Below are 23,023 nucleotides of genomic sequence, written 5' to 3'. Positions count from 1 at the left end.
ACTGGGCAGTTTGGTGACAGTAATCTACATAGATAAGCGATGCATGTGGAAGAAGAGGTTTTTGGTGTAAAGATGGAAAGTCCAGATGAGGTGGGGCTTACGTGTCCATTGGATATGCACGGAGGCAGCGGGAAGTGTGGACGGGAGCTCAGGAAGGAGGTCAGGGCGGGAAATGCAGTGTTGGAAGCCGTAAGTGGGGGAAATGTCCTGAGAGCATGGGATAGACACAGAGAAGTTCGAGAACACAAGCTGGGGAAATGTCAGTATATTAGAGGGTGGGAATGAGACGGGACGGTCAGAGAGGAAGATGAAAAACTGGAGGAGCAACGAAAAGAATTGTAAGGAGGCGGGAGAGGCCTGCAGGGTCACAGGCCGTGGCGAGGACTTGAGAGAAGGAAGTCCTTGGAGACCCGGATGAGAAGGTTTCAATGGGAGGTGATGACAATGTGACAGTGAGTGAGGACAGTTTATTCCAAAAAGTCATCAGTTAAGGCAAAGAGACAGGGTGATACCCAGGCAAGGAGGAGGCGGGTGGGTGCCTAGCTCTCAGTCTTAGCTGCCCGTGGGAGTAGCCAGGGGATGTCTGCACCCCAGCACAGAGATTTCTATTTAATTGGCCTGGGGTGGGCCAATTTCAAATACACAGTCAAGGCTGAGAACGGTTGGCAGGGAAGACTGTGGTTTTTTTAAGATGGAAAAATGTTAAGCTTGCTTATAGAGGCAGGCGGAGGAGTGAGACAAGGGGAGAGAAGAAAATCCAGGAGGGTTAGGGTGGCTTTGGGAGCTGTCCCAGCGGGTGACAAGGGAACCCTGGAGACGTACAGGAGGACGTTGGGGCTAGAGGCAGACATGGATACATTCGAAGGTAGCCTGGGAGACCCATCTACTGTTTGGGGGCAGAAAAACGAGAGTTTTTTTGTTTTGTTTTGTTTTGTTTTGCTGTACGCAGGCCTCTCACTGTTGTGGCCTCTCCCGTTGTGGAGCACAGGCTCCGGACGCGCAGGCTCAGCGGCCATGGCTCACGGGCCCAGCCGCTCCGCAGCATGTGGGATCCTCCTGGACCTGGGCACGAACCTGTGTCCCCTGCATCGGCAGGCGGACTCTCAACCACTGCGCCACCAGGGAAGCCCCAATGAGGGTTTTTTAATGAGCTGTTCTGGAGAGTGTGGAGAGGTGAGGTAGGAAAGCAAGGTCATCTGGAAAAATGCAGCCTTTGGTAGGGCAGCCAACAGAAAAGGCAGAAGCCATGTCTGGAAGACCCTGGCTGCCATGCTGGTTGGGAGCTCTGGGTTTGTCCTGGAGGGGGAATTCTCTGCTGAGGGTTGGCAGCTTCCAGCTGGCTGGAGGTTTTCAGGGGGGTGTGGCAGGAGGAGAGGGGTGATGAGGAGACTGAAAGCCTGGAGAAGAGGAGTCGAGGATGTGATAGAGGATAACTGTGTGGATATGGGGAGGGTAAAAGGTGGGGTCAGGGCAAGGACTGGGGCTTATGAGAGATGGAAGGGAAGGAGATCTTGGTCTGAAGGGTGGAGCTAGGTCCAGAGGTCAAGGTTCAGGTTACATACGTTTCAAGCTCTGCAGCTATAATGTGCAGAGGTGGGAGTAGATGCCAATCCATACACGGAGTAAGGAGGACTCTTGCCAGGTCCCCAGGAGTGGGGTGGGAAATAAGGAGAGAAGAAGGTAGTGGCCAGATTAGAGAGTCTTTGCAAGAAAAGGATTTTGGACTTTGTCCTATAGGCAGTAAGAGCTGTTCGAAGATTCTCAGTAGGGGAGTGGTGAGACCAAAGCGAGGTTTTAGGAAGATACACCTGGAAATCCTTTGCAAACCAGGACTTGGAACTGTAGATTTGGGACATCAAATAGGTCACAGTTACAATGAGAACAAGTACCTTCCCGTGGGAAGGGATTTGCAGTTCGATGGTTTGATAACCAGCCAAGGCCCCCTCTACCATACCTCTACCAGGTGGTCAGCAAGTGACATTTGAGTTCACAAAAAAAGCCTAGTGGATTGGGTGAGACTACTCCACCAGGTTCTATTCTACCAGGAACCTGTTCTGATTCTACAGTCCACACACGTCTCCAAGGACCCTTAAAATGGTCATCTGAAACTTTATGCAGGGGACCATCACCCCAGTCCTGGAACCCAGGTACTCCTGCATCTGTGCTTCTTCCAACAGTGGTCTGGGTAACTGTTGCGATGAGGGCCCAAGGGATTTCCAGAGAGGATGCTGGGGAGGATTTAGGTGAATGGAGCAAAGGCTCTGTCCTAAGAATTTCAGAGTCCAGCACAGAATTCTGGGCTCACCTAAACCAAAGTGTGGAGCATGCCTAGTGGCTATGAGATTAAGCAAACATGAGCTAGAATCTCCGATCTGCCACTAACTTGCAGATGGATTACTTCACCTTTCTCGTTCTCAATTTCTCTATGAGTGAAACGGCGATAATGATAGGACCTCCCTTACGGGGTATCACAAGGAATGAATGAGGCAGTTCGTGCTGAGAGCTTAGCACGGTGTCTTACACGTGGTCGCTGGTAGAAAGACATTCACTGACTACTGTGATAATTCAGCAAATATTTAGTGGGTACTGCTATGGACTGAATTGTTTCCCCTCCAAATTCATATGTTGAAACCCTGACCCCCAGTGTGACTGTATTTCAAAGTGGGGTTTTTAGGAGGTGATTAAGATTAAATGAGTTTGCAATTCCACCCCGGGTATATATCCAAAAAACCCCACTAATTCGAAAAGATACATGCACCCCAATATTCATAGTAGCATTATTTACAATTGCCAAGATATGGAAGCAGCCTAAGTGTCCACCAACAGATGAACGGATAAAGAAGATGTAGTATATATGTATACAATGGAATACTACTCAACCATAAAAAAAAGAATGAAATTTTGCTTTTTGCAACAACATGGATAGATTTGGAGGGTATTATGCTTAGTGAAATAAGTCAGACAGAGAAAGACAAATACTGTATGATATCACCTATATGTGGAATCTAATAAACCCAACAAACTAGTGAATAAAACAAAAAAGAAACAAACTCACAGATATAGAGAACAAACTAGTGGTTACCAGTGGGGAGAGGGAAGGGGGAAGGGGCAAGATAGGGGTAGAGGATTAAAAGGTACAAACTACTATGTATAAAATAAATAAGCTACAAGGATATATTGTACAGCTCAGGAAATAGAGCCAATATTTTATAATAACTATAAATGGAGTATAACCTTCAAAAATTGTGAGTCACTATGTTGTAACACCTGAAACTTACATAACATTGTACATCAAGTATACCTCAATTAACAAAAAAAAGATTAAATGAGTTCATAAGGATGGGGTCGGTTCTAATCCTGTTGGCTTGTTGGCCTTATAAGAGGAAGAGAGATACTGCTCTCTGTCTCTGTCTCTCTCTCCATATACAGGTGCCGAAGAAAAGCCATGTGAGGACACAGAGAGAAGGCAGCCATCCTGGGCTTCCTGATCTTGGGCTTCCAGCCTCCAGAACTGTGAGAAAATAAATGTCTAGTGCTGAAGCCCCACAGTCTGTGCTATTTTGTTATGGCAGCTCGTTCTGACTAAGACATCTACTACCTGGCAGTGTGGGCCGGATGCGGCAGCCCTGAGGGATGAATAAGACAAATGTGGATTCTTGAGGAGGTGATAATTAAGGAGGGGATAAGAGAGGTGCCTGCAAAACAATGCAAGTGTGATAGGAACTGCTCTGCCCAAGAGCAGGCAAAGTTGTGCAGGTTCTGGGCTTGGGCTCCAACGGGAGGAATGCTATTCAGCAGGGGTGTCAGAAAAAGCCTGCGCTTCCGCAGCCTGGAAGTCTGGAGCAGTCAGGGAAGGGGGTGCAGTGTGGGATGGCGGAAGGGAGAGCGGGGCGGACGGGTGGTTCAGAGGTGACTTTCATGCAGTTTTAGGAGCTGATCGATGGGCAAGGATATAGTCAGGAACACCCAGGGTTTCCTGAGACCGGGGGCAGCCACGCAGGGGGAGGAAGCTCACATGAGGACACTGGGCAGAAGATCCTGATGGGAATAAAGCTGGAACCAACAGGGTGGTTTTGGTTTTAGTTTGGGCGCATCAGCTAAGAGAACTGCTTTTTATCGAAGCAGAGAGCAAGAGGAACAGAACAGGAAGCTGGGAAGGAGCTGACACGTAATCACCACGGAAAGCAAGTGGCCGTGGGCAGAACACGTTCAGGAAACACGGTAACAGGCCCTGCCAAGGGAGGGTTGTCATGATTCAGGCTTGGGAAGTGCCTGGGGCCAGAACAGAGGTGGAGGTGGCACGGGGGCCTGGGCGGCACTGGTATCCCAGGACGTTTCAGTGGCATCTGGGTGGCCGGGGCAGGTGTACCCGAGTCTGAGGGCTGGAGTTGCTGTCTCCAGTGGCTGGCAAATATGACCCCGGGGACAGAGAGCCTGGGGGCGGGGTGGCAGTTGCTCTGGCACCTCGGTTACTTTGGTTACTGGCTGTCTGGCTTTACACACGAGGTGTAGGCTTGGTACAAGGAAGGTGCAAAGCTGATGGGGCCTCTGAGGCCTGTAAAGGAAGATAAAAATGGAGTCAGTATTGCTAAGAGAGCTGTCTAAAATGGAACCGGGAGAGTTCCCTGGTGGTCTAGTGGTTAGGATTCCAGGCTTTCACTGCCGTGGCCTGGGTTCAGTCCCTGGTTGGGGACTTGAGATCCGGCAAGCGGTGTGGCCAAAAAAATAAAATAAAATAAAATAAATAAATAAACTGGAGTTCAGAACTCTAATGGAAAACTGATGAATTCATAAAAGTGCTAACAAAAGATCAAGATGAAAAAAAATTAATCACATGGGACTGAGTGAACTGATGAAGATGATTATAATTTTTGTGACTTTCTGTTTGAATAAAAAAAAATCCACAAGGACTCAGAGGCAAAACATATACAAATCAATTTTCACTGCAAAGTAAAGGAGCTGTTACAGTGGAGGATTGCTGGACTGAATGTCAATATTATGACAATAGTATGAGTGTGTTTCGTGTTTGGTAATTACAATCGTTGCTTTTGCTGTGGTCATCCATTTACAAGGCTTGGTGTCAGCTTATTTATCTCTTGTAAAAATAAAATACAGTGTGTGTGTGTGTGTGTGTGAAAAAAAAAAATGGAGCCAGGAGGCCTTTATGGAGGTATGATTTAGGCACGTCTCAGCCTGGATGGAATCTGACCTTTTGACCTGATGAAGTCACCCAGAACACCTGCAAGAAACTCAAGATACTTACCGGACATTTACCCTAAAGTTGCTCTTAATTTTAAGGTATGTATCTTGCAGATACTTGACTGCACAGAGCCCAAAGATGAATGGCCAGTGTGCAGGTTGTCACATGGTTTGTGACAGCAAATATTGTTAACAATCTAAGTGTCCGTCAACAGGTGACTGGTACAATGCACTGTGCTGGCTATAGGAATAGTATGCTGGCTTTAAACAGGATGTGGTAGATACAAAAAAAGCTCCATGAAATGTTCATGAAGCATTGTTAAGTGAAAAAAGTAAGGTGTACAACAGGGTAAAAAGAAAAGAGGTCTTGCAAAAATATGCTTGCATATGTGTAGAAAGTTTTGCAAGAATTCACAAGTTGCTGTCCCTCGGGCAACGGGCGGGGGTAGGGGGCTCTGGGCTGCCAGGGAAACTTATTTTGCATTGTGCTGGTTGACCTTTTACTCTGTTCATGTATTACTTTTCAGTTAAGGAAAAGAAGTCAGTCTCTTCCTCAGGAATACCAAGGGAGGTGTGTTGAGGGAGGTGCCACCAGGAATGCGACCAGGCATCCAAATAAAGCCAAGCTGTCGCTCGGAATTTCACACACACCGTCCAGAACCAGAGTTGTCTTTTTATTTATTTAATTTTTATTATCATAAAAGTAGTATGTTGTCCTAAAGGATAAAGTAGAAGGAAGATATGCCACCTAATTCCATATTCTTCATATTCGGTGATTTCCCAAGATAAAGCTTTTTCCATAGTTGGAATCAATACCTCCAATCAGTTTCCTGAGTTTTTTTTTTCTTTTCTTTTTCTTCTTTTACTTATGAATATTTTCTGGTGTCTGTAACAATCTTGGCAAAAGACCCAAATTGTTTTTGTGGCTGTGACTGTCCATCACCCAATTCTTCCCAATGTTAAGCCTCATTCTCCTAGTTGCAGTTCAGGCCCATTTGATTTTCTGGCACCTTCAGTGGAAAGGGAGGGCGGCTCATTGCCAGGTCTTTGGTACTCAGGGGACGTCCTGGAGCAGAGTTCATGGACTCCGTGGGCCCCTGGACCCCTTGGAAAATTGCTTCCATCCCTGCTGGCATGGTTACTATGGGAACACGTGAGTTGGGACTCGCAGAAAGTGACAGCTCAAGCAGCAGGTCACACATGAACTCATGGGTAGAGGGCAGAGTATGAGGCTCCCCCTGGTGACGGGGAATCACAAGGCTCAGAATCTGACCCATTTAGGTTATTTTTAGTCTCCTGTAAAAAGTACGTTTATAGAATCCTGTCCTCCTTCAAACCAGGCGCCACTGATGTCACCTGCCAACTGGAGCCCACCAAGGCTCTGCCCACCACCCCGCAGGCACCTCGGAGACCTGCCGGGTTGACATCACCCACCTCACCAGGCACATTATCTAACTCCACAGGCACCCTTCAGATGCTAGATATTTGTGGCAGAGTGAGATTCACGCCCTGGCGTTGCTCCCATGTACGTAACTCAGGGCCTGATTTACACCCTGAAACAGAGTTATCAGAGATGTGGGGAAAAGAGGGTGGGCAGTGCTGTGAATTGAGCCGTCACCTTCCTACTCTTCAGGAGGCCTGAGGCTTAAGGGCCTGTGAGAAGCCCAGCCAAGCATTCAGAGGACTGTTGAACTAAATGTGAACCAAACCGGTGTCTGCAGGGGTCCGGGGAGAGGATCTGGAAAGGTCATCTCAAAGATGCCAGTAGCAGAAGTGGAAGACAAAGGCAGGCGGGGGGAGCCGGGCGTCCTGACAGACCCCAGAGCAACTGGGGAGGGAGGCTAGGAGAGAGAGGACTGAAGGGTGAGCAATCCTTCCTTCCCAGCAGAGGGTCGGGGGGATGATCCCTCAATAACAATAGTCCTTGGCCTTTGATTTGGGAGGGGCCAATGGGGGGAGGTCAGTTCTCAAGACAGAGGAGGGTGTCACTCCTTCCAGGTGGGGCTCTGACCCACTTGCCCTGGGCCCCTGGTACTGGGAGGGATGGTGCTTGATCACCGGAGGCTCGGGCCTCCTGGTCCTACCTGATTCTCTGTGAGTGGCCACTCCATCCCCTTCTCCAGCCCAAGATGCCTTTTTTTTTTCAGGTCTGGGGTGAGGGAAATTCACTCCTGATTACACTGGCCAAGTGAGCAGCTTTCAAACTTCATAGTTAAGTATTCCTTTCTGTATTAGGGTTCTCCAGAGGAACAACGCCAATGGAATGAGGATATATAAAGAGATTTATTTTAAGGAATTGGCTCACATCGTTGCGGAGGCTAGGCAAGTCCAGCATCTGCAGGATGGGCCTGCAGCCTGGGGAACAGAGATGAGCTGAGGCTGTAGTTTGAGTCTGAAGGCAGTCAGTCTGCTGACCAAATTCCCTCTTCTTTGGGGAACCTCTGCCTTTTTCTATTCGGGCCTTCGATGGATTGCATGAGGCCCACCCACGATATGGAGAGTCACCTGCTTTACTCCGAGTCTACTGAGTTCAATGCTAATCACATCGATGAATATCTTCACTGAGACATCTAGAACACTGTTTGACCACATATCTGGGTACTGTGGCCCAGCCACGTTGACACATAAAACTGACTATCACCCCTCCCTTTGCTTTTGTGAATAGCTACTTTCACTCACTGACTTCTTTCTCATAGGAATCAAGTAGGCCCAGGCTGGTGGGGACTAGGGTGTCCTGGGGTACAGTAAAGAGCTTCGATGAACACGGGAGGGAAAGGGAAGCGTGGTGATTAATACTTAGAAATATTGTCCCACCATGTGTGAAGTGACCCTGCATCTCTTCTTCATGCCTACTGCTGGGACTCCATGGTCCCTCTTCTTGTCTGACCCCTTCTCAGACTTTGAAACCCGCTCTGCTTCCTGTCCAGGGTAGAAGAACACCTGACAAGCAGCTTGGTGGTGCAATGGGATCATTGCACCTCTCTCGGTCCCGTCCCTGTCACCTGCCTCCACCTGAGTTTTCAGAAGCAGAATCCTTCCTATGTCTTGGCACCTGCCATGTAAGTTCATTTCTTCAACACTGAGGTTTTGTCTGTCCTTCCCAGAGCTTCTAGAGGTGCTCTATTCAGACCCTCTGCCCATTTTTAAATTGGGTTGTTTGGTTTTTTGACATTGAGTTGTATGAATTCTTTGTATATTTTTGATATTAACCCCTTGTAGGATGTATTGTGTGCAAATATCTTCTCCCATTCAGTAGGTGGCCTTTTCGTGTTGTTGACAGTTTTCTTCACTATGCAAAAGCTTCTTAGTTTGATGTAGTCTCATTTGCTTGTTTTTGTTTACCTTGCCTGAGGAGATGGCACCAAAACAAATATTACTAATACCGATGTTAGAGAGCATACTGCTTATGTTTTCTTCTAGAAGTTTCATGGTTTCAGGTCTTACATTTAAGTCTTCAATCCATTTTGAATTTATTTTTGTGTGTGGTGTGAGAGAGTAGTCCAGTGTGAGTCTCTTGCATGTAGCTGTCCAGTTTGCCCAAAACCATTTACTGAAGAGGCTATCATTTCCCCGTTGTATATTCTTGCCTCCTCTGTCATAGATTAGTTGTCCATGTACTTGTGGGTTCACTTCTGGGCCCTCTATCCTGTTCCATTAATCTATGTGTCTGTTTTGTGTCAGTACCATACCGTTATCATTACTGCAACTTTGTAGTATAGTTTGAAATCAGGGAGCATTATAACTCTAGTTTTGTTTTTCTTTTTCAAGATTGTTTTGGCTATTTGAGCTCTTCTGTGTTTCCATACAAATTATAGAATTATTTGTTCTAGTTCTGTGAAAAATGCCATTGGTATTTCGATAGAGATTGCATTGAGTCTGTAGATTGCCTTGGGTAGTATGGTCATTTTAACAATATTAATTCTTCCAATCTATATACACGATGTATCTTTCCATTTTGTTTGTGACATCTTCAATTTCTTTCATCAGTGTCTTTTGGTTTTCCAAGTACAGATCTTTTACCTCCTTAGTTAGATTTATTCATAAGTATTTTATTCTTTTTGATGTGATTGTAAATGGGATTGCTTTCTTAATTTCTCTTTCTGATAGCTTGCTGATAGTGTATAGAAATGCAAAAGACTTCTGAATATTAATTTTGCATCCTTCAACTTTACTGAATTCGTTGATGAGTTCTTGTGGTTTTTTGGTGGTGTCTTTAGGATTTCCTATGTACGGTATCATGTCATCTGCAAACAATGACAGTTTTACTTCTTCCTTTCCACTTTAGATTCCTTTTCTTTCTTTTTTTCTTCTGATTCCTGTAGCTAAGACTTCCAATACTATGTTGAATAAAAGTGGAAGAGTTGGCATTCTTGTCTTGTTCCTGATCTTAGAGGAAATGCTTTTAGCTTTTCACCATTGAATATGATGTTGGCTGTGGGCTTGTCATATATGGCCTTTATTATGTTGAGGTGTGTCCCTTATATACCCACTTTGTTGAGAGTTTTAATCATAAATGGATGTTGAATTTTGTCCAAAGTTTTTTCTGCATCTATTGAGATAATCATAAGATTTTTATTCCTCACTTTGTTAATGCTTACATTAACAATGTATCACACCAATTGATTTGCAGATATTGTACTATCCTTGCATCACTGGGATAAATCTCACTTGATCATGGTATGTGATCCTTCTATTGTATTGTTGAATTCAGCTTGCTAATACTTTGTGGAGGATTTTTGCATCTATGTTCATGAGTAATATTTGTTTGTAAGTTTCTTTTTAGTACTATCTTTGTCTGATTTTGGTGTCAGGGTGATGAAGATTTCATAGAATGAGTTCAGAAGCATTCCTTCCTCTGTGATTTCTTGGAATAGTTTGAGAAGGATAGGTAAGTATTGTCTAAATTTTTGGCAGAATTCAGCTGTGAAGCCAACTGGTCCTGGACTTTTGGGTTTGGGGAGTTTGGTTTCTTTCTTTCTTTTTTTTTTTTTTTTTACTAGTAATTGGTCTGTTCATGTTTTCTATTTCTTCCTGGTTCAATCTTTGGAGATTGTACATTTCTAGAAATTTGTCCATTTCTCCTATGTTGCCCATTTTATTGGTGTATAATTGTTCACAGTAATCTCATGATCCTTTGTATTTCTGTGGTGTCCATTGTAACTTCTCCTTTTCATTTCTGATTTTATTTATGTGGGCCCTCTCTTTTTTTTCCTTAATGAGTGGCTATAGGTATATCAATTTTGTTTATCTTTTTGAAGAACCAGCTCTTAGTTTCATTGAACTTTCCTATTTTATTTTTTTAGTCTCTATTTCATTTATTTCTGTTCTGATCTTTATGATTTCTTTCCTTCTACTAACTTTGGGTTCTATTTATTGTTCTTTTCCAGTTCCTCTAGGTGTAAGGATAGGTTGTTTATTTGAGATTTTTCTTTTGTCTTGTGTCTTTTAACACTCCTACTAGCTTTATAAGTGGTTGGCCTACTAGCTTTACTGCATGTTTGTCTTTACTGATGAGGTTTTTCCTTTCATAATTTTTTATATTTCTAGTTGTGGCCTTTTCTTCCTGCTTAGAAAAGTCCCCTTAACATTTCTTGTAAAACTAGTTTAGTGGTGCTGGGCTCTTCTAGCTTCTGCTTGTCAAAACTCTTGCTCTCTCCTTCTAATTTGAAAGATAATTTTGGGTAGAGTATTCTTGGTTGTAAGTTTTTTCTTTCATCACTGTTCCACTCACTTCTGACCTATAAAGTTTCTGCAGAAAAGTCAGCTGATTGTCTTATGGGAGTTCCCTGGTATGTAACTAGTTGCTTTTCTCTTGCTGCTTTTAAGATTCTCTCTTTATCTTTAATTTTTGCCATTTTAATTATAATGTATCTTAGCATGGACCTCTTTGGGTCCATCTTATTAGGGACTCTCTGTGCTTCCTGAACCTGGGTCTCTGTTTCCTTCCCTGGGTTAGGGCTGTTTTCAGTTGTTATTTCTTCAGATATGTCCTCTGACCCTTTCTCTCTCTCTTCTCCTTCTGGGACCCCTAGAGTGTAAATGTTACTATGCTTGATATAGTCCTAGAGGTCTCTTAAACTATCCTCATTTTTTAAAATTCTTTTTCTTTCTTCTGTTCAGCTTGGGTAATTTCCACTACTCTGTCTTCCAGATCACTGATCTGTTCTTCTGTATAATTTACTCTATTGCTGATTCCTTTTAGTGTGTTTTATTTCAATTATTGTATTCTTCAGTTCTTTTGGGTTCTTTTTTATACTTTGTAACTCTTTATTGAAATTCTGTGTTCATCCTTTCTTCTCCTGAGTTTGGTAAGTATCTTTATGATTGTTACCTCAAACCCATTATGGGGTAGATTGTTTATCTCCACTTCCTTTAGTTCTTTTTCTAAGGTTATGTCTTGTTCCTTCGTTTGGCACATATTCCTCTGTTGCCTCATTTCTTCCCAATATTCTGTGTTTATTTCTGTGTGTTAGGTAGATCAGTTACATTTCCAAATCTTGGAAAAGTGGCCTTATGTAGGAGATGTCCTATAGGGCCCAGCAGTAAGCTCCCCTTTGGTCACCAGAGCTGTATGCTCTAGGAGTGCCCCCTATATGGGCTGCATGTGCCCTTCTGTTGTGGTGAGGCTAACTATTGTGGGCACGCTGGTAGGTGGGGCTGGCCCCTGGCCCAGTTGGCTGCAAGACCATGCCTTATGTGATGGCTGTGGGCCCCCTGGAGGACAGGGTAGGCTTCATGCATGGTTGGCTGTGTAGCCCAGAGGGGTGTGGATCTGCTGCTGGCCCAGTTGTGGGTCTCTGCATGACTGTCTGTCTGCCCAGAGGGTGGGGTGGCCTGGGGCGTGGTACCAGTCTACTGGTGGGCAGGGCTGTGTCCCCAACACTAATATGCTAGAGGGAGGATTCGAGAATGGTGCTTGCCAGTGCCAGTGTTATTGGGGTAGAACAAGCTCCCCAAAATGGCTGCTGTCAGCCTCTCCGTCCCCAGGGGGAGTCCCAGTTGCATGCTGCCTCTCTGGGAGGCTCTCCAAGATCAGCAAGTATGTCTGACACAGGCTCCTTTCAAACTACCACCTCTGCACTGGTCTCAGAATATGTAAGATTTTGTGTGCATCCTTTAAAAGCAGAGTCTCTGTTTCCTACGGCCCTCTGGCTGTCCTGAATGTAAACCCTGCTGGTCTTCAAAACCAGACATTTTGGGGGCTTTTCATCCCTGTGCAGGACCCCTGGGCTGGGGAATCCAATGTAAGGCTCATACCCCTTGTTCCTTGAGGAGAATATCTATGATTGTGATATTCACCTCATTTGTGGGTCGCCAACCTGGGGGTGTGGGTCTTGACTCTACTGCATCTGTACCCTTCCTACTTATCTCATTGTGATTCCTTCTTTATGTCTTTAGTTGTGGAAAAATCTGTTCTGCTAGTCTTCAGGTCATTCTGATAGTTAGTTGCTCTGTAAGAAACTAATTTTGGTGTGTCTGTAAAAGGAGGTGGGTTCAGGGTGTTCCTACTCCACCATCTTGCCACCTCTCTCGTTAACATTTTCTGGCATGCTCTGGGTAAGATATGCATTTGTAGATGTCAACAAAGCAAAGGAACAACCTCAGAGGGAATCATTGGAAGCCAGTATTCACAGGTGGTGCAATGGGTGAAGCAGTGTCACGAGTAATGACATAACCATCAATAAATGAATGGGGTTAGGAAATGCAGAGGCAAGAAGATCTATGTTGTCTTGAAATGAACAGGTTGTGAAATGCCACCACATTGTGAATAACACCAGCACTGCTACCCTCGTCTTGCTGTACGAGATACAAAATCAGCCAGGAATGGTGCATTTGACAATAAAAAGCAGGACCTGAACAGGAAGAGAGGACCTGGACATCATAAAGACTCTTCAGGTGCGCTGACTGGACACTGAACATATACATAATTACCTCTTCTCTGTCCGTTATTCTAAATCTTCATTGATAAATCACTACCTTACGTGGGTCCCTGAATTTTAAAATACAAGTTTTAATGAAATTGTGTATATAGACGGGGACCCTGCAAAAAATATTTACTGGGGCCCCATTCACCATAAGGGCAACCCTGATCTAGAAGTTGGGGTTTTCTGAGTGTCAGGGGCAGAAGGGCAGGGGGATAAGGAAGCTGACCATGTTAGATGGCTTAGGTAATTGGGTTGGGAAGGAAGTGAAGGTGGCATGGACCTTAAAAATTAGGGAAGCATGTATGACATGTATGTGTCTTGTATGTGTTGTGTGTGTGTCAAAGGGAAATTACACTGGATCAAATGGCAGGGACAGTCTCACTGGCCTCCCCAACCCTGCTGAAATGTGGGACTCAGGGGGAATAGAGGTGTGGAAGGGAAGGTGGGAAGCTGGAGAGTGTTGGGGGGAGGTAGTTATAAGTGGAAGCGTCTTGGATGTGATAGAGGGTTTCTGGGGTGAGTTGGTCAAGGTGCTATGGGGCAAGGATAGTGGGTGGATCCTCCTGATGGACCTTGGAGTGACCCGGGGGCTTTGAGGCAGACAGCAGGGAGGAAGTTGGTGGAGGTCAGCAGGGAAACAGGAGAAACCTGAGAAGTATATGGTGGAAGCAGGTCTCTTAAGGAGAGGGCTGACTTGGTGTGGAGCTGAGTTGGGAGTCAGGGAAGGAGAGCTCTCCACCAGGGGCTGCTTGCTTGGGGGTTGGCATCCCAGGGTCGAGCCGGCTTCAGGAGGCCTGCTCTTTTCCCCACCTTGGTGTCCGCATACCTAGCTCAGGACCTGGCTAGAGGGCCTTGAAATGTGCTCGTTGAAGGCTTGGGAGTTTCATCCCTGGGTTCAGTGGGAGGAACCAGGGGAGGGGGCAGTGGTCGGGGAGAGGAAGCTCAGAGCGACCTGGGGAGGAACTGGCTTTGGGGAGGTGAGTGCGAGGACCAGGAAGTCTGCTGGGCTGAGTTTCCAAAAGGAACTTCACTTGAACCCAGAGAGGGCCTGAAGCAGGGTGGCCATGCCTTGACCGTGCTGCCCCCATGCTGGAGGGGACCCCCGAGATGACCCCTCTATGGGAGCAGCCCACCCCTGGGGCCCCCTTCATGGGCAGAACTTCCGGCCTCAGGCTGGAGTTAACCACCTTCTTTCCTTCCTCCCCCCACTGCTCTTCCCTGAGGCTGGAGGTGAGGCCGGTCCAGGATTCAGTCCACCTGAGTCACAGGCCTTTGCTTTGATTTTCAGCATCAAGTGTTGCGAGTGCTGCTGCAAGTGGCAGGGGCTGGGGGCTCCTGGCACACGTGAGCTCCTCTAGGGGCTGCCCTCCTTAAGGCAAAGAAGAGGAAACTGGGGCTGAGAGAGAGAAGAAACCCAGCCAGCTCCTGCAGCTGCAATGCAGAAGAGCCGGATTCGAATGGAGGCTTGCCTGGCCCAGGCCCCTGCACGTGGCTTCTCTTGTCATGTTGGGGGGCTGAGGGCTGAGGCGGGACGGGGTGGCCCTGTGCAATAGCTGGGTACCTGCCCCTTCACCCTGGTGCACTGACCTGAGGACTGAGGACACCCCGCCTGTGGTCCAAGCGGGGTGTTCACTTTAGAGCCTTCAGAGTCTGCTGGTCCAGGATGGTGGCCCCCAGCCCCGCAGAAGGCAGCTCCCCTTTGAGCCGTGGGCAAAGGCAGCCATGCCCGGCCACCTCCCGCTCTGCAGGACTCAGGAAGGAACGTCATACTTGCCAGGTGACCAGCTTGCCCCATGGGGATGTGTGAGTTTCCCAAGTGTCCCAGAAAGACCCAGAGGTGAAAACCCAGTCCCCCGCATCACCCTGTAAAAGGTCCATGTCCCGAGCCCTCCACGCTCCCTCTGTGTGTCTCTAAGCTGGGCTGCAGGGGTCAGAATGCCCTGCCCTGGAGAAGGGTTGCCATGGGTTCCTTCACACCCACTGGCCATGGGGATAAGTGTAAATGTGTCACGGAGCTGTCACCTGGGCCCTGGGACCCCTCAGGGGGTGTCGCCTAAGGTCCTCCCAGTGCCCAGGGCTGAATAGTGCCTGGGTGGCCATGAGTCTCCAATATGGGGAGGGGGCTCGGCTGTACCCCTCCCTCCAGTTTTGCTCGGCCCTGGGGCAGGCCTTAGTCCCAGCGGAGAAGCTCTGCCCTGTGAGCATCTGTTCCATGGGCATGTTGGAGGGAGTGGACGGGGAGTTAAAAAGCTCTGGGGTTGGGGGCTTCCCTGGTGGCGCAGTGGTTGAGGGTCCGCCTGCCGGTGCAGGGGACACGGGTTCGTGCCCCGGTCCGGGAGGATCCCACATGCCGTGGAGCGGCTGGGCCCGTGAGCCATGGCCGCTGAGCCTGCGCGTCCGGAGCCTGTGCTCCGCCACGGGAGAGGCCGCAGCGGTGGGAGGCCCGCGTACCGCAAAAAGAAAAAAAAGCTCTGGGGGCTGGCAGAGGGCTGAGGCTGAGGTCCAGGGCGTGGCCACCCCACGGGGGCATTGGGACAGGCCTCGGAATGGCCGCTGACTTGGCCGTGCTCCTTCAGAAGCTGGCCATGAACCTCCTGACGCCAGAGGAGCTGACAGTTCCCCCAGGAGGACTTGAGCTGATGCTCGCCCCTCTGGGGACTGAGACCCAGTAAAGGAAAGAGGGCGGGAGGGTGAGGGGGAACGGGCAGCAGGCCGTGGGCGGGCGGGCCGGGAAGGTGGAGGACCTCTCTTGCTTGGTCTCTGCAATGAGGAAGTTCTCTGCAGCTCGTTTCCTTTCCCTTGCCGAGTGCCTGAAACAGGAAGTCGGTCAGTGAGCGGGTGGTAGCAGCCGGGGCGGCCGCGAGGGGACCGACGGCGGGTCGCAGTGCAGGGGCCCAGCTCCCCTTGGCTGTGCAGGTCCTGCGGAGAGGGCGCCGGCCCGGCCCGGGGAGACCCACACCCGCCATGGTCCCCTGCTGGAACCATGGCAACATCACCCGCTCCAAGGCCGAGGAGCTGCTCTCCAGGACCGGCAAGGACGGGAGCTTCCTCGTGCGCGCCAGCGAGTCCGTCTCCCGGGCGTACGCGCTCTGCGTGCTGTGAGTACCGGGCCCTGCCCACCCCTGCTCCTCCGCCCTGGCCTGGCCTCTCCTGCCCAGGCATGGAGGTGATGGAGGTGCCACTTAGTAGAGGGGAAGCCGGCTCTGGGCTTAGCCAGGCGCCCGGCTCTGGGATGTGTTGTTTTTACATCCAGTGACCTTGCATGCACCCCGGGTTTGTTGGTGGGTCCAGCTGAGGCCCACTGTGGACCTGCTCGGCCCTGGAGTTCAGGTCTTGCAGGGCTGGAGCCCTCCAGGGCCAGCCTGGGGCCTGGTCACTCACGCCAGCTACCGGGGAGCCGCGGGGTCAGGAACTTCCTTGGGGTTCCAGGGTCCAAGAGAAGTGGGTCCGGGCTCTCTGAGCCGGGCAGAAGCTCGGGGCTCCGTGGTGGTGGGTGTGTTAGAAAGCAGCTCCGTCAGTTCAGGTGCTGGTCAAAGTATGCCCAGTTCGGAAACCCTCCTGGAAGAACAGAAGTGGCAAGAGGGGACCCTTCCTGTGCCAGGCTTTGGGCCTTTGGAGGCAGCCATCGTTTGAGGAGCCATGAATAAGGGTGGGGGGTCACTCAAGAAAGGATTTTCAGTTCACCCAGAAGTTGTATTTGGGGCCCTTGGTGCAGAGGACGTCACATCGCCGACAGCAGGAGCCTCTTCTCTCCCCTCCTCAGCCCTTGGCCCTGACCCCACCTGTTCGGGCCGCTCTGCCGCCATCAGCTCTCTCCGCTCCCCCTCTCTGGGATGTTGCTGAATGTGCCAGTTGTTCTAAAACCGGGAACCGGCCACTTGCTGAAGCTTCCTTTTTAAAACACCCTTCTCAACCAGCGTCTGAAGGAGGCCCTCGGCCCTGCAGCCCTGCGGTCTAACCATCCCCCCTGGGGCCTCGGGCAGTGCCGGGCATGGGGAAGGAAGGGTGTGTCCACCTGCACCTGTCAGGTCGTGCCCCTGGTCTCGCAGAAGGGTCCCTCTGAGCAGGCAGGCCTTGCTGCTGTCCACACAGGAGGGCAAGTGGGTCATGGACACGGGCCTTGTTTGGAGCGTTGAGTCTGAGCATGTGTCTGTGCGTCGACCCGTTTCATCCTCACGACAGCCTGAAGGGCAGGTCCTTTTGTTGCCCCACTTTGCAGATGAGGAAACTGAGGCTCAGACGGGTTCACCGAGTGATGACAGTCAAAGCCAAGGACATCTGCCCCCAGAGGCTGCACCCAGACAGCCAGACTGCTACCATCCCACCCCTGTGCCTGTCAAGCCGGGCGTGAGCATGGGTTCCGGGTGGCAGCAAGAGAAGCCAGGGCGTTTACAAGGGCGGCTGAACACAGGCTTTCAGGGGTCGCCCGGCCCGAGCGCTGACTGCATCAGAGCCCCTGCCCCCAAGGTCGGCTTCCTGGGCCCCCAGTTCTCACACCCCAGGGGAAGCGAAGCAGACCCAGGTTTCCCCACAAGCACAGCCCCCGTGGGGACCAGTTGACGGGGCCGTAGAAATAGTGAGGAGATTCTGATCTGTCTCCACTCGGCCCACATGAATCTCTCCCCTCCCCTGGGTGTCTTGAGAACTTCCAGGCTCCAGCTCGCTAACCTTCACAGCAGCCCTTTGACCAGGGAGCTGTGGTAGTGCTCAGGCTACACATTGGAACGTGGGTCTCTCTGACTCCAAACTGGGAGCCTCGTAACAAGCCAGAGCTGGGAGAGGCCTTGGAGCCTCTAGTCCCACCACCCCTGACTTTACAGGTGGGCACACCTCAGAGAGCTTGAGGCCTTTGTCCACACATCCCTGCTGGCCGGTGGCAACCTGGGATCCAGAATGGTGTACAGTATTCGTTCCTCCACCTTGCCTCTCTCCTCCCCTCCCCTCCCCTCCCCTGCACTGGGTTACTCTTGGAGCCTCGGCCGATGTGCCTCTTAGGGAGGGTACCCGTGGTCCCCTCAATGTCCATCATCCTCTTAGCCCAGGGCTGGGCTTCTTGTCAGTCTGCCATCCCCAAGGCCCCTTTAGCTCCAGACACCAGGGCTTGGAGCCCTCCCCAGTGAGTCCAGCCGTGAGGCCAGACTCTAAGCCCAGGCCCACGGGTCCCCTTTCTCCTCTGCTGTGGGGGAAGCCACCCTTCCCGCAGGGTCAGGAGGCCCTGTAGGCTGTGGGATACCACGAGCCACCGAACCTTCCAAAACCCTGGGAGACCTAATTTTGCCATCACCCGTGATGTTGCCAATTAAGGAGATTTAAAAACGAAAAACTAGCGGAGTGACAACTAACTGCCACCTTTCAGCAGCTCATTTCATGAAAGAGAGTATCCTTTAACACCAAAAAGGCAGGAAGAACGTGCTCTTTAAAAATAAATAAATGAATAAAGCCAAAAACCAGTCCTTTAAATCAAACAGGTTTAACTTCCTGAAAAACAACCCCTAGCCCGGCCCTATCCTTGGTTTTCTCTGTTCCTGGGACCAGTGAAAACCTCGCCCCACACCCTCCTGGCCCATGGCCAGCGGTGGGAACCCCGACGGGTTTCACAAGCGTGAGTTTCACAAGCATCAGGCTTTACCCTCTGTGGTCTCTCTGGAAGTTGCTGGGAGTGCAGGACCCCAAGTGGGGCAGCTGTGGTGTCAGGGCCTTTTAACGACCCTGTTCCAAAGGGAGCCAGGAAGCCTCCAAGACTGGCCCTTCTGCTCTAGAAATCTCCATGTGGGGAAAGACCTCAGGACCCAGGGTGTCCAGACCTGTCCTGCCTGGACCCCAGTGGCTGGAGCATCTTCCCAGCCTCTCTGGTGAGTGAGGGGATGGCAGGGGGCTTCCCACCCCTGGTTTAGGCAGGGGCGTTTGGAGCTCCAGGAACTGAGGGCAGCTTCCTCAGGAGTGGCCTTCATGCTCAGGAAAGAAGACAGGATTTGACTATTTAAATGGAACTAGGGAGGGGGTGAGGGACACACTAAAAGACAAGGCTGCATTCAGCGTGGCCCACGTGACCGAGGAGTACACATTCACCCCGGGCCTAGCAAACCCACACTTCCTCTCGGGAGGTCAGCCCTGCCACCTGCCACTGGGCAGGAAAGCACAGATCTGTCCTCAGCAACTCAGAAAGCCCCGCTTTAGAGGGATCCCGAGGCCCATCTCGGGATGCAGAGAGCTGGAGGAGGAAGATCCCAGGAGCTGAGCACATGGAATTGAGTCCATCTCTGCCTTCTTGCAGCAAGGGCTTGAGAACGTGAGGGGCAGCGGGCTCCTAAGTCATGCTCACCCAGCCCCACTCAGACCAGCCAGCAGAGTCGGCCCTGCTCTAGGAGGGCCAGGGGGGCTTCTGGAGGGGGCCGTCCGGCCCCTCTTGTATGGAGGATGCTAAGAGGCTGTCAAGCTCATGTCCTCCTCTCCTGCCAGGACTGTGCTTCCACGTAGGGACCAGCACACCTGTCAGGTGCTTTATGCTGCAGAGAAGAGATATGCCTTTGGGGATGGGGGTTCATCAAGGTGAGAGGTCACGGGTCAGCTGGGCCAGCCTCTCCTTGACCTAGCTGCGCAGGCAGAACTAGAACAATGGCCCAGTGGTGTTGGGGATACACCTCCCTCTCTGTAAGAGCAGCCCGGGCCCCGAGAGCAAGCCTATATACGACTGGGTCCATCAGCCACCATCCAGGATGGAGCTGCCCGGTCGGGTGGCATTCCCACCAAACCACACCGGAGAGAGTTGGCCTCCCTCCAAGGGGAGGGGGCAGGTGCGTGCTGTCTGTGACTCAGAAACCAATGCCGGTCCAGCCAGCTGTGGCGGGGATGCTGTCTTGGTTCCCCTCAGCACCTGGCCTTCCATGAGCTGCCCAGGCAGACCTATGACCTCCTTCCCTGGGACAGTACACCAGGCAGCCTGGACTTGGTAGCCTTGTGAGCACAGCCAGAAAGGTGAAGAAGCACCAGAAGGACATTTGGTCACCAAAAGTGCCCTCAGAGAAGGCATTCTACTTGTTAGGAAGAATGTGATGGCCCACTTGAGGTAAAGGCAGGCCACGAGGCTTGCTGTACAAACCAAAGGTAGTTGCTAATCTGTTCTGCCTAAAAATAACAGCAAAAGACTTATAAAGGGCACCTGTGTGCTGGGTTCTGTTCTAAGCTCTTTGCACATATTAACTTACTCACTGTCCACAGTGGCCTTTGGAGGAAGTGTTATTATCCCCACTTTACAGATGCAGAAACTGAGGCCCAAGATGTTAGGTAACATGCTATGTTTACAGTACTAATAAATGGCAGGGCCAGGACTTGAACTCACTGTTCTTGGGAGGGAGAAAGAGGAGCCAGCAAGTCTGGGTGTGTGTAGGAGACCCCTGGTGATGGAGCCACAGAGAAAGGACTTGGAGGGCAGAAGTGTCCAGAAGAGGTGTAAAGCCATTTACTGCAGTGTGAATGGGTGTGATGTAATCTACCTTCCTCCAATCCCCTTTCAAAGTTTAGTAAAGTTTACACTGCTCATGAATTACTTTTGTGCAAATGCAAAGAAAAACACTGTTTTTCCTAGCTGGTATTGACAAAGTGGGGGGAAAATGCTGGCCCAGGCAGTAGTCAGAGCTGGAGGACCTCAGCTCTTGAAATCTGGTTTACATAAGAGATTGTCCAAGGACAACTGTTCTGAGCGTTCCTTCTGCCTGCAGGACCCGGAGAGAGGGATGTGCCCGGGAAGGCCTATGTATGTAACAGATTCCTGGTTCCTTCTGTGTGCAGTGACTCAGAAAGCCCATGGTAAATTCGAGTGTCTCCAGGTTTTCTGTGCCCTTGCACAGCACCCTGGAACAATCCTTCCAGAACCAGAGGAGGCTCTGGCTTTGGTGTGTTTTGCAAGCTTGCCTACTTGACGTGAAATTCACCTGTGCACAGACGTCGGTGCTTCTCCGTTGAGTGGTCCCACCTCCTGGGGTGGTGATGAGAGGTGATGCTCCAGGCCTTCCTCCCTGCCCCAGAGATGGAGTAAGATGAGGTCTGCTCTTCCCTCCCTAATTCAGGTCATGTGACGCAGTCCTTAGGGGCAAGCCCTCTGTGGTTGGCTACACCTGATGTGAATTCTAGCCTTTGCGAGATGCTCACCTCCCTGTGTCCACCCAGCATCCTCATTGGCAAAATGCGCACTCGTTGGATTAATTTTTTATTGCAGTATAATTCACATCCCATAAAATCACCCTTTAGATAGTATACAATTCAGTGGTGTTTAGTACATTCATAATGTTGTGAAACCATCACCACCATCTAATTCCAGAATATTTTCATTATCCCCCCAACCCTGGCAAAACCCCCTGAACCCCCTGAGTAGTCACTTTCCATTCCCCTTCCCCCCAACCCTTGGCAACCACTGATCTACTTTCTGTCTCTGACCATTTGCCCATTCTGGGTATTTCATGTATATGGAATCATACAATATGTGGCCTTTTGTATTTGACTTTTTCCACCTGGCATAATGCTTCCAGGGTTCATCCATGTTGTAGTATGAATCATTCTTTTTATAGCTAACTAATAGCCCATTATATCAATCTACCACATTTTATTTAGCCGTTCATCAGTTGATGGGCATTTGGGTTGCTTCTACTTTGGGGCTATTATGAATGATGCTGCTGTGAGCATTCATGTACAAGTTTTTCTATGGACGTGTTTTCAGTTGTCTTGGGTGGAACTGCTGGGTCATATGGTAATTCTATGTTTAACTTTTTGTGGAACTGTCAGACTTTTGCACAGCAGCTGTGCCGTTTCACATTCCCATCAGCAGTGTAAGAGGGTTCTAATTTTTCCACATCCTCACCAACACTTAACAGCTTTTTGATAATGGCCATCCTAGTGGGTGTGAAGTGACATCTTACTGTGACTTTGATTTGCATCTCCCTAATTATGAATGAAGTTGATATCTTTTCATGTGCTCATTGGCCATTTGTGTATACCTGCTTTGGAGAAATGTCTATTCATATCTTTTGCCCATTTTTAAAAAAAATAGGGTGATTTGTCTTTCTGTTGTTGTCACTGGATTATTGAGAGGATAAAATGGAAGAATGTGGGCAACACGCGTAGAGTCAGCACGCTGAACACTGGCTGTTACTTTTTATGAGCTACGAAGTGAGTAGTGACATCTCGGAAGCAGAGAAGTGCAGGGCCATCCTTGAGGAGCATTCCGCAGCAGACGGAACGAGGACAGTGGTGGCTGAGCGTCACTTCTGGAGCTTCCTGGAGGTTGTGGGAGCCTCCGGGGACACTGAGCTGTCATGCGGGGCCTCCTCAGAGGAAGTGCTCAAAGAGATGAGGCAGGAAGAGGGCTTGAGGGACGCGCGAGTGGCCGGTGGCTGCTGGGGCCCGGGGCGAGCTCCTGGAGCTGTGAGAGAGAGAAGGGTCAGGGGCACCAGTGCCAGGAAGAACCACCGAGTGAACCGCGGAGAATGAAGAGAAAGTCAAGGAGTGGAGGCCATCTTAAGAGTGATCAAGTACCAATGCAGGAGTGAGGGACTGAGGGAACTAAAGTCCTAGGGCTCCGAGGAAGCCCAGCAAGTGGATGAGGTGGGGAAGGGGTGTCGACAGCCCAGCAGGTCAGGCCCCTGCTCAGTGGGCAGCACAAGCCTGCAGCTCTGTGGCCCGGATCCCTCCTCTCTCCCCTGCTCGTTTCACACTCCCTTTGTCCCATTAATTAGAAAAACATTGTTTTTAAGTACCAGCACCCAAACCATTTGGGTTCAATTACTTATAAGCCAGACAAGGCTGGCTTCCAGAGGATCAGCTGTTCTGGCCCTTTCCCTTGCCAACCAGAAACCTGCCCTCCAGAGGGGAGAGGCTTGATGAGGCCATTTCAGGCATCAGTGGCA

General features: G+C 49.8%; 1 protein-coding gene across 1 annotated transcript in view; it reads left to right on the top strand.

Moving 5' to 3' along the window:
- The first annotated feature begins 16,027 nt into the window (after positions 1 to 16,027).
- The window catches only part of INPP5D (inositol polyphosphate-5-phosphatase D), a 134,537-nt gene continuing 127,541 nt past the window's right edge, over positions 16,028 to 23,023 (top strand). The window contains exon 1 of the mRNA XM_082630665.1: positions 16,028 to 16,222. Within this exon, the coding sequence (XP_082486791.1) occupies positions 16,089 to 16,222 (134 nt within the window). The 5' untranslated portion in view covers positions 16,028 to 16,088. The remainder of the gene's footprint in view (positions 16,223 to 23,023) is intronic.

This window comes from Mesoplodon mirus (assembly GCF_964341445.2).
Source record: "Mesoplodon mirus genome assembly, chromosome: 8".
Classification (NCBI taxonomy): Eukaryota; Metazoa; Chordata; class Mammalia; order Artiodactyla; family Ziphiidae; genus Mesoplodon; species Mesoplodon mirus.
The sequence above is the reverse complement of the archived record's forward strand: the minus strand, read 5'-3'. Positions and strand labels throughout refer to the sequence as shown.